Consider the following 12,009-nt stretch of genomic DNA (forward strand, 5'->3'; position numbering starts at 1 on the left):
TAGATTTTAGATTCTTCAAAGTAGCCACTCTTTGCCTTGATGACAGCTTTGCACACTCTTGGCCTTCTCTCAACCAGTTTCATGAGGAATGCTTTTCCAACAGTCTTGAAGGAGTTCCCACATATGCTGCACTTGTATATGGCTGCTTTCCTTCACTCTGCAGTCGCAACTCATCCCAAGCCATCTCAATTGGTTGAGGCTGGGTATTGTGGAGGCCAGGTCATCTGATGCAGCACTCCATCACTCTCCTTTTGGTCAAAGTAGCCCTTACACAGCCTGGAGTTGTTGGGTCATTGTCAACAAATGATAGTCCCACTAAGCGCAAACCAGATGGGATGGCGTATCGCTGCAGAATGCTGTGATAGCCATGCTGGTTAAGTGTGCCTTGAATTCTAAATAAATCACAGACAGTGTCACCATCAAAGCACCCCCACACCATCACACCTCCTCCTCCATGCTTCACAGTGGGAACCACACATGCGGAGATCATCCGTTCACCTACTCTGCTTCTCACAAAGACATGGCGGTTGGAACCAAAAATCTCACATTTGGACTCATCAGACCAAAGGACAGATTTCCACCGGTCTAATGTCCATTGCTCGTGTTTCTTGGCCCAGCAAGTCTTATTATTGCTGTCCTTTAGTAGTGGTTTCTTTGCAGCAATTCGACAATGAAGGCCTGATTCACGCATTCTCCTCTGAACAGTTGATGTTGAGATGTCTGTTACTTGAACTCTGTGAATCATTTATTTGGTCTGCAATCTGAGGTGCAGTTAACTCTAATGAACTCTGGGTCTTCCTTTCCTGTGGCGGTCCTCATGAGAGCCAGTTTCATCATAGTGCTTGATGGTTTTGCGACTGCACCTGAAGAAACGTTCAAAGTTCTTGAAATTTTCTGGATTGACTGACCTTCATGACTTAAAGTAATGATGGACTGTTGTTTCTCTTTGCTTATTTGAGCTGTTCTTGCGATAATATGAACTTGGTATTTTACCAAATAGGGTTATCTTCTGTATACCACCCATACCTTGTCACAACACAACTGATTGGCTCAAACGCATTAAGAAGGAAAGAAATTCCACAAATTAACTTTTAACAAGGCATACCTGTTAATTGAAATGCATTCCAGGTGACTACCTCATGAAGCTGGTCGAGAGAATGCCAAGAGTGTGCAAAGCTGTCATCAAGACAAAGGGTGGCTACTTTGAAGAATCTCAAATATAAAATGTATTTTGATTTGTTTAACACTTTTTTGGTTACTACATGATTCCATATGTATTATTTCATAGTTTTGATGTCTTCACCAATATTCTACAATGTAGAAAATAGTAACAATAAAGAAAAACCCTGGAAGGAGTAGGTGTGTCCAAACTTTTGACTGGTACTGTAGATATTGAACTCCATTGATGTTTTTTTTCCATCGCACCGGCCGCCTTTCATTCTAGCCTGAGCACAAACCCTGTAATTGCGTTGATGTCTCCTAATGTAGTTAGCCATATGCCAACCAGATGCTGGAAGCCATTATAACCATAGTAGGCCTAAGATTCTACACCCAAATATTTAGAGTATATCTGCACTGGGTGTTATTTAAGTGCAGCTTCTACATGTACAACTTCCTAGTAAATAGTACTAGTACAGCATCGAAGACTAAACTCTGATTGACGTTTAGTATTTCCACTTCTAAAGCTATACAACTGTTGTGAAGCTTTGAAACAATGAATGACCAATTGCAATTCACCAACAACCCTGCTTATAGAGAAACAAGGGAATCGGTCTACCCAGGAGATAGTGGTAAGATGGTCATGCCTGCAGTCTCAGAGAGCGCTGTTGGGACAGATAAGCGTTATAGGTACACAGCACATGTACTTTATAGAAGGCACAGTGAGGGGTAGGATGAAGGTAGTTAGGGGTCGTCGGGATAGTAGTAGCAGGGGCAGGTGAATGGGTGGGAGGTAGTTGGGTGGTGCACCGGTGCAGTACCTGGTTAAGGGGAGTGTCAGCATTAGCCCCTGGCGAGGGGGAGCGGCAGGCGGGAGAGGAGACCTCGCTGTTGGTGCCCTCCTCCCCTGACTCCTCTGTTACGGGGGAGAGGAGTGTGTGACAGCGGCCTGCTGTCATCTGACCACACACACACACACACACAACCATATGGAGAAATAGACAGCGAGAAATATGGAGAGAGGGGCCAGAAGGAAAGAGAGAAAAGACAGAGAAAGAGAGACAAGAAAGAGGAGGATGAGAATGGAGAGAGAGCACAGGAATAAATACACAAAGTCAAAAAAGAAAGAGGGAGTGAAATGGAGAGAAAGGGAGAGAAAGGGAGAGAAAGAGGAAAGAGACAACATAAGCATAATGAATAGAGTGAAGCGTGGAGCTTAGCAGAGTAAGCACACTACTGATTAATTAGACAGGAGGTAATCAAATAGTGTCTCAATGAGATCACATTACAAGTATTGATAGAACACAACCCCAAGCCTTACAGAAGCACTAAAAGCACAGGAATATAGCGGTCGGCTACTGTACTGTACTGTAGCTATCTGCAGCTAGACAAAGAAACCCTTAGTGAAGCTGGAAAGCAATTGCAATGAATGACCCACAAGGCTTTTTACAGGATGTATCAGGGGAATGGAATGGCCAATGCTAGGAAATAAAACTCCTGCGCGAACACTCACACCAGGGACAGCTAAATATACCTTTTTGCAGGCCTATACCTCAATGTCTTTCTGTCTTTTAAGCAGTACACACACAGAAAGTACAGCAACAGCACATTCTGCACCATAACAACTTACAACAAATTACAGTTTCTCTTTGAAACATCTAAACCCTGGCTCTATATTCTACATGAGAGAGGCCAGTGCAGCCAGTAACAACAGACAGTTTGACTGGGGAGTGAGCTACAGCTGGCCCACAGCTTAGAGTATAGCAGCACAGTTTCTCCCTCCCTCGTTGTCTGCCTGTCTGCCTGCCTCAGTAGAGAGCAGACCTGAAATGCGAGCCGAGCCCTATTGGGCTGTTTTTGGCGGTTATAGTGGAACTTGGCTGACAGAGTTGGATCTTGTCAAAAGTCATTTTCAGGCCTTTCCCGGGCCCCATGATGCAACACCAGGCAATGTCCCACTGCTGGATACTACACTGTGTGRGAACCATAAACTTAACAGTGATGTTAGTGGCCTCATCGAGTGACAATGCATGATTGACTGTGTATACTCAATTGGTACATACAAGCATAGTCTCACACACACACACGCACACACACACACACACACACACACACACACACACACACACACACACACACACACACACACACACACATTCAAACAATATCCTGTTTCCTGGCCCGTTGAGACACCAGCACAAACAGCAACAAACACCAGCAGGGGGAAACTGATTTAGGACTTCAAATAGCAAGAACGAGACAGGGAAAAAAGAAAGAGAGTGGAATATGAGAATAGAAAGACTATACTGAGGTAGATACCATGTCAGCAGAGACAGCAAGGTGCAGTAGCAGATATACAGTATATACACTGCAGAGAGACAGACAGATGCTAAAACAGAAAGATTGCCGCTAGATTAGGCCTAAACATACCAATACAACACACAGAAAGAGACAGATCTACATATACTGAGAGACAAACAGACCCAGAGTAAACAGAAACTACCTGCAGAGACAGAGGGGAGCGAGAACACATAAGGGGATACAGACACAGGGGGTCATTTTCAAACCCCAGTCCCTCACCATGACGACGGAGGGGTGAGCCGGCGGTTGTTTGGTGGGCAGCTCCTCGTCGCTGAGCTCGTCCATGCCGTCAGACAGCCCCTCYACCTCACTGACCGTCAGCAGCATGGTGGCGTGCTTGGCCTTCACCGTCAGCATCTTACACTTGGAGTTCAGGGACGCTATCTGCTCCTGGTAGCCTCGGATCTTCAGGGCTAGCTCCTGTCAAAACATCCCCAACCACCGGTCAAAACACCCCCGGGATCAACACTTCGTGGTTCAGTCCACAATAAGAAAATCAATAGGTCTGACTAAATAGGCTCCTAGAAAGGGGGGTAGGTTGGTTCAGTGTTGAATGCGGTGCAGAGAAAAGCACCGGCGGGTGAAGAATAAGTGGAGCGAGCGCATTTCTCTTCTGTCTCCTCTCTCTCGATCTTGCTGTGTGTGTGTGTGTGTGTGTATGAGAGCGAGAATAGCAGGCTCTGTCCCTGTGACACACATACACACACTCTTTGGGTCCTCTAAGCCAATCAGAGCAGCGCAGAGGCGGGTGAGGCACAGCGGTAAGCTCGATAGACAGAAGGTTTGGTAGAGAGAGAGAGAGAGAGAGAGAGAGAGAGAGAGAGAGAGAGAGAGAGAGAGAGAGAGAGAGAGAGAGAGAGAGAGGAAGAGAGAGAGAGAGAGAGAGAGAGAGAGAGAGAGAGAGAGAGAGAGAGAGAGAGGAAGAGAGGAAGAGAGAGAGCTAACTGAAGCAGTGCAAATCTCTCCTCCACTCTCTCACACATACACACAAAGGGTTGAGAGACAGGAAGTGAGATCACAGCTACCCCTCCCTCCTCCAATCCTAAGGAAGAATTCCTGACAACAAAAGAGAGCCGGGAAAAGAGAGGGTGGAGGGAGGAGGTGAAAGAATTACAGAGAGGGTGTCAGATTACTGACCCACAATGGGCAGTGAGTTCAGGCTCCTCCTCTCCCTCCCTCCACTCCCTCGCTTTTTCTCTCCCAGATGGTGGATGCACTGATAATCAGACTGAGGTGAGGCAGTAGAACTGCAGCTATCAGCTCAGGGGCGGCAGGTAGCCTAGTGGTTAGAGCGTTGGGCCAGGTTGCTGGATCGAGTCCCCGAGCTGACAAGGTAAAAATATGTCGTTCTGCCCATGAGCAAGGCAGTTAACCCACTGTTCCCCGGGCGCCGAAGATGTGGATGTCGATTATGGCAGCCCCCCGCACCTCTCTGATTCACATTTCAGTTGAATGCATTCAGTTGTACAACTGACTAGGTATCCCTTTCTGTTGAACTCAGCCAACACTCAACCAAGCCAAACAACTACAGCACAGTGAATAAGACTGCAGCTGTGGTCAAATACCAGCACACAAGAATCTGTGTGTATGTGTGTCTTCATCTCTCTCCCCAAAATGTGTGTGTGTGTGTGTGTGTGTGTGTGTGCGCGCGTGCGCCCGCAATGCATGTGTGTCTCTCTCGCTCTGCAGGAAGGATCAAACACACACTCAGCAAAGTCTGCAAACTGCAGTGTAAAGCACAAGGCTTGAAATGTGCCGTCTGATACTGCAGTCGGGTGTAGCTACAGTATGTCAAATCAGAATCTCATCCATTTGCAGAATGTATCCTTCTCTGTGTGCACAGTCACGTCAGTGGAGGTGAAATCAGATAAGAAGGGAATGTATTTGTTTTGGAGATGGAGATGGAGAGAGAGAGAGAGAAAGAGAGAGAGAAACAGAGCCCATGTAAAATGGCCACTGTCACATCATGTAACKGTGTTATAAGCAGGTTTTAAACCCAGTAGTGGTTTTCTATTCAATTCTATTCTATTCTAATCATCTCTGTAGGGACTGACAGGACTCAGCCAACACTGCAGGTTGAAGCTACAGTGAATGGGGAGATGACTATGCAGACAGGAGATACTGTATGAGTCATAGCCTCTGAACAATATCCTCTTCCTTCCACTCTATCATCTCTCTATTATCATACTTTGAAGCTGAAGTGGGTCACTTTATTTAAATCCAATATGAGCTGCACAGGCCTACTATTTCCCCTGATAGGTATGATTGAAAGTGCCTGGTACCAGATGTGTTTTTGCTGTCTTACTAACTCTGAATGGTCATTGGGAGTTGGCGGCAAAACAGCCCAAACAGATCTGGGACCAGGCTATGATTGAAAGGCCCTTGGGGTGAATAAAAAATAGAATATGCTGTATGACACAATCATTGATCTTCAGTAGAGATACAACTTTAGTGTAGACATCATGTCAATCTTTAGAGAGATAAAATAGACTAAATTGCAGCCATGACCCAACTGAGCTTCAAGACATCTGAGAGAATCATGAAAGTGAAACTGAGGAGTCAATTTAAAAAACATTATCCTGTTTAGTCAAATACGTCTAATAATAAGACAACTATTTGACTCCTGAGCTGAAGTATTTAGTGCAGAGCTGAAGACAGAGTGTGTTCGTGTTGTGTCATAATGGATATAAACCCAGTGAACAAAGATAGTGTTTTCTTTCCTCAGTCAGGAGCAGAAGAGGGGAGTCTTATGATGCTTGACCTGGAACTCACTGCTTGTGTGTGTGTTGTGTGTGCGCGCGTGTATGTGTGTGTACATATACAATATATCTATATCTCTCACCTCATGGTGGTGTATCTGGGCCTGTAGTTCATGTATGTTACTGGTTGAAACGGGTCGGTCCTGTATGATGCGGTGAGCTTCCTCTATCAGCCTCTGGAGGTTCCTCACTTCCTGCTCATACTGCTCATACTGCACCACGGCCTCCTGGGAAAGAGAATCCAAAGCAGGTTGGGGTCAACTCCAACTAAAAGTAGGTATTTACTAAGAAAGTATAGTGAAATGATAGTTACACAGTAATGGCATAATTGTTTGTTTCTTTGAGGTTTATTACAACAAGCACCCTTGCACAGAGAGTATGTTAAGATGGTTTAGTTGGTTACTCTGCCTTTTACCTTTTAACAGCCCATTCAAGGTCAGCTCATCCCTCCCAGACCTAATCTTTACCAAAACCAGCTTAACAACCAAATCAGCCCTGAACCACTAAGTTAAAGTGATGCTCCAAAGGTTTTTTATCATTTCAGCCAGTACTTTTTGAAAATGTGCTCACAAGTCAAAACGGATCCCCAAGAATTACCTCATCCATTTTGTATGATATGTTACAAATTTGTAAGATCCCAGAATGCATCTTTAAGAAGAATCCTGAGATGAGCACACAGAAAAGAGAATGTACATCCAACAGCTGCTCATTTTGCCATTTGTCTGTTTTAGCGAGACAGCCTGTCACACAGAAACAGTTGTTGTGCCCTGCCCTATAACAGCACTTGCGGAATGTCATACAGCTGAATGACTGCTGTTGCTTACTTTGCCCAGCAGTCCCACGCAGCTTTCTCAGCTTTACGATGACTATATCTTCTGTATCAGAATAATGTATCATTTGATATGATGCTGTGGGTGTCGACCCCCTACCTGTAGGATGTTGCACTGCTGGATGGTGGTGTGCTGCAGCTGGCTGGCCTCCTGCTGCAGGCTCTGGGCTGTTCTGCAGATGGACAGGCTGGCCACTACCTCCTCCGGCAGCCGGAGGGCGCTCTGACACAGCTGCACCGCCTGCACCTGCTGCTTGAAGGCCTCCATCTCCACCAACAGACGCTGGGTGGACAGGATGAACAGGAATGTTTAAAGGGAATAATGTATATATTTTGTAGTACAATGCTGTTCCAGTGTTCCTCAGTATCTGTCTCTAGTATGTGGGTGGTTACCTGTGTTGTGGGTTTTAATACCTGTCTGAGTGGGTGGTCAAGTCAGGTGGGTGGAAGCACACCATTGTGACAGATTATGGCAGTGATCTATCTCCATAAGTGTTTACCTGTCTGTGTGTGAGCTGCTCCCTAAGGCTGAGTCGTGCTAGGTCAGGAGAGGTGAGTGTGAGCTGTGCCTGGTCCAGAGAGTCATGCAGGGTCTTCACCTCAGCCTCCAGACGAATCATGTCCTGATGGGAGACACACAGGTAAGACAGTTCCATAGTTCCACACTATTTACTGAACCCCCCCCCCCCCCACAAGAAAATGGGATTCTAACTAAATCTCACAATGCTATTAGTGATTATTAGAAACAGACTGCAATCTAGGGAGCTACTTCAGGGCAGTCAAGACATATTAAAAGATTACAGCAACCCAGGCCTATAGAGTCTGTAGTGCTGATGCAGTTCTGATGCAGTTAGCATCGTGTGCAAGCCTTCTAGGCTCACGGCTGGTGGATAGACTAGTGTAGGGACTGGTAATGACCACAAGATGGAAGTGTGGTGTCAATATACGCTCTAGTACCAGCCGCATTATTAACTGCATTGTTTCTGTCATTTCCTGGATTCCTGTTTGCAACTGGTTTAACTTGGGCTTGCTGGTTTGTTGGACCCAGGAACGTACCCAGGTCTGAATCAAGGTACAACGCCAGAGTCCGGGCTTGTGTGATGTTGCCATTAACTTAATACAGTAAGTACCCACATACTATACTGGACAAAAATATAAAGGCAACATGTCAAGTGTTGGTCCCATGTTTCATGAGCTGAAATAAAAAATCCCAGAAATGTTCCATAGGCACAAAAAGCCTATTTCTCTCAAATGTTGTGCACACATTTGTTTACATCCCTGTTAGTCAGTATTTCTCCTTTGCCAAGAAAATCCATCCACCTGATAGATGTGGCATATCAAGAAGCTGATTTAACAGCATGATCATTACACAGGAGCACCTTGTGTTGGGGACAATAAAAGGCCACTCTAAAATATGCAGTTTTGTCACACAACACAATGCCACAGATGTCTCAAGTTTTGAGGGAGCGTGCAATTGGCATGCTGGCTGCAGGAGCGTCCACCAGAACTGTTGCCAGAGAATTGGATGTTAATTTCTCTACCATAAGCTGCCTCCAACGTCATTTTAGAGAATTTGGCCGTACATCCAACCGACCTCACAACCGTAGACCACGTGTAAACACGCCAGCCCAGGACCTCCACATCCAGCTTTCACCCGCCGGGATCATCTGAGACCAGCCACCCGGACAGCTGATGAAACTGAGGAGTATTTCTGTCTGTAATGAAGCTCTTTCTGGGGAAAAACTCATTCTGATTGGGTGGGCCTGGCACCCGTTGAAATCGTTGAAATTGTTGCATTTGTGTTTATATTTTTGTTCAGTATAAGTTATCTTTTAATTACTTTCCTTGACTGTGATGGGACACAGCATTAAAATCATGGGTAAGGAAGGACTGGCAGAATGTTGCACAACATAATGGTGTATAATTACAGGATAATCAGGTAAAAAGAAAGAAATGGTGGGTAAACTCTGATCGCCGGTCGCGTTGAAAAAAGTACGCTCCCTATACTTTAAATTCATTTTTCCACAAAAGGTGGGTTAACTGATGGGCAAAAACTCTACACCGCTGAGGCATGTTACCAGGTTGTAAAAAGTGGGTGCTATTAGGACAGATTTTGTTGGTAATAATGACAGGTACGTTGTGAGGTTATAAAAAGGTGACTGGATGGTGTAAGTACAGGCTTTATTGTTTTTTGTGGATTTTGTCATGACTGTCCACGAGAATACAAATAGGTCAGATCAGGTTTGTAATGAATAACTTCACTCAGACCACTCTCACCCGCAGAGGGGAGAGGAAAGAACTACATGGGATTAACAACACACGTCTTGTCGTAAATCAAGGAAAGAAGATTCAGCCCTCCCTCTCCAATATTCACCAAAGGAATGTCCTTTGTTTCAAGATACTTTTTCCCACCGAAACTCTAACACGTTCAAAAGCGAATACTGGAACAATATTTCTAACATGGAACGTGGGGAATGGTCAGAGGCGATCTATAGAACACTAAGATTGAATCATACTACACCGGCTCCGACGCTCGTCTTATGTGGCAGGGCTTGCAAACTATTACAGACTACAAAGGGAAGCACAGCCGCAAGCTGCCCAGTGACACGAGCCTACCAGACGAGCTAAATCACTTCTATGCTCGCTTCGAGGCAAGCAACACTGAGGCATGCATGAGAGCATCAGCTGTTCTGGACGGCGGTGTGATCACGCTCTCCGTAGTCGACGTGAGTAATACCTTTAAACAGGTCAACATTCACAAGGCTGCGGGGCCAGACGGATTACCAGGACGTGTGCTCCGGGCATGTGCTGACCAACTGGCAGGTGTCTTCACTGACATTTTCAACATGTCCCCCCCTCCTGTACTCCCTGTTCACCCACGACTGCATGGCCAGGCACGACTCCAACACCATCATTAAGTTTGCAGACGGCACAACAGTGGTAGGCCTGATCACCGACAACAACGAGACAGCCTATAGGGAGGAGGTCAGAGACCTGCCCGGGGGGTGCCAGAATAACAACCTATCCCTCAACATAACCAAGACTAAGGAGATGATTGTGGACTACAGGAAAAGGAGGACTGAGCACGCCCCCATTCTTATCGACGGGGCTGTAGTGGAGCAGGTTGAGAGCTACAAGTTCCTTGGTGTCCACATCAACAACAAACTAGAATGGTCCAAACACACCAAGACAGTCGTGAAGAGGGCACGACAAAGCCTATTCCCCCTCAGGAAACTAAAAAGATTTGGCATGGGTCCTGAGATCCTCATAAGGTTCTACAGCTGCAACATCGAGAGCATCCTGACTGGTTGCATCACTGCCTGGTACGGCAAATGCTCGGCCTCCGACCGCAAGGCACTACAGAGGGTAGTGCGTACGGCCCAGTACACACTGGGGCTAAGCTGCCTGCCATCCAGGACCTCTACACCAGGCGCTGTCAGAGGAAGGCCTTACAAATTGTCAAAGACCCCAGCCACCCCAGTCATAGACTGTTCTCTCTACTACCGCATGGCAAGCGGTTCCGGAGTGCCAAGTCTAGGACAAAAAAGCTTCTCAACAGTTTTTACCCTCAAGCCATAAGACTCCTGAACAGGTAATCAAATGGCTACCCGGACTATTTGCATTGTGTACCCCCCCCCCAACCCCTCGTTTACGCTGCTACTCTCTGTTTATCATATATGCATAGTTACTTTAACTATACATTCATGTACATACTACCTCAAATGGCCCGACCAACCAGTGCTCCCGCACATTGGCTAACCGGGCTATCTGCATTGTGTCCCGCCACCCACCACCCGCCAACCCCTCTTTTACGCTACTGCTACTCTCTGTTCATCATATATGCATAGTCACTTTAACCATATCTATATGTACATACTACCTCAATCAGCCCAACTAACCGGTGTCTGTATGTAACCTCGCTACTTTTATAGCCTCGCTACTGTATATAGCCTCGCCACTGTTATTTTTCACTGTCTTTTTACTGTTGTCTTTATTTCTTTACTTACCTATTGTTCACCTAATACCTTTTTTGCACTATTGGTTAAAGCTTGTAAGTAAGCATTTCACTGTAAGGTCTACAGGGGCTAGCTACTTCTGGTGCCGGCGCCGACAGAGATGGCCGCCTCGCTTCGCGTTCCTAGGAAACTATGCAGTATTTAGTTTTTTTACATGTTATTTCTTACATTGGTACCCCAGGTAATCTTAGGTTTTATTACATACAGTCGGGAGGAACTACTGGATATAAGAGCAACGTCAACTCACCATCATAACGACCAGGAATACGACTTTCCCGAAGCGGATCCTCTGTTATGCCCACCACCCAGGACAATCGATCGGATCCCAGCCGGCGAACCAAAACAACGACGCCGTAAAAGGGGCAGATGAAGCGGTCTTCTGGTCAGGCTCCGGAGACGGCACATCGTGCACCGCTCCCGAGCATACTACTCGCCAATGTCCAGTCTCTTGACAACAAGGTTGATGAAATCCGAGCAAGGGTAGCATTCCAGAGAGACATAAGAGACTGTAACAGTCTTTGCTTCACGGAAACATGGCTCACTCGAGACACGCTCTCGGAGTCGGTACAGCCACCTGGTTTCTTCACACATCGCGCCGACAGAAACAAGCATCTTTCTGGTAAGAAGAGGGGCAGGGGGGTATGCCTTATGATTAACGAGACGTGGTGTGATCATAACAACATACAGGAACTCAAGTCCTTCTGTTCACCTGACTTAGAATTCCTCATCATGAAGTGCTTTGAGAGACTAGTCAAGGACCATATCACCTCCACCCTACCTGACACCCTAGACCCACTCGAATTTGCTTACCGCCCCAATAGGTCCACAGACGACKCAATCGCAACCACACTGCACACTCCCCTAACCCATCTGGACAAGAGGAATA

At 46.2% G+C, this 12,009-nt stretch overlaps 1 protein-coding gene across 1 annotated transcript in view; it reads right to left on the reverse strand.

Annotated features, from left to right (window-relative positions):
- The window catches only part of syne1a (spectrin repeat containing, nuclear envelope 1a), a 183,201-nt gene that overhangs the window by 68,873 nt on the left and 102,319 nt on the right, over window positions 1–12,009 (reverse strand). The window contains 5 exon segments of the mRNA XM_070446763.1: window positions 1,980–2,117; window positions 3,739–3,939; window positions 6,362–6,505; window positions 7,208–7,390; window positions 7,608–7,730. Coding sequence (XP_070302864.1) covers window positions 1,980–2,117; window positions 3,739–3,939; window positions 6,362–6,505; window positions 7,208–7,390; window positions 7,608–7,730 — 789 coding nt within the window.

The sequence above is a fragment of the Salvelinus sp. IW2-2015 genome, linkage group LG14 (assembly GCF_002910315.2).
Source record: "Salvelinus sp. IW2-2015 linkage group LG14, ASM291031v2, whole genome shotgun sequence".
In the NCBI taxonomy this organism is placed as follows: Eukaryota; Metazoa; Chordata; class Actinopteri; order Salmoniformes; family Salmonidae; genus Salvelinus; species Salvelinus sp. IW2-2015.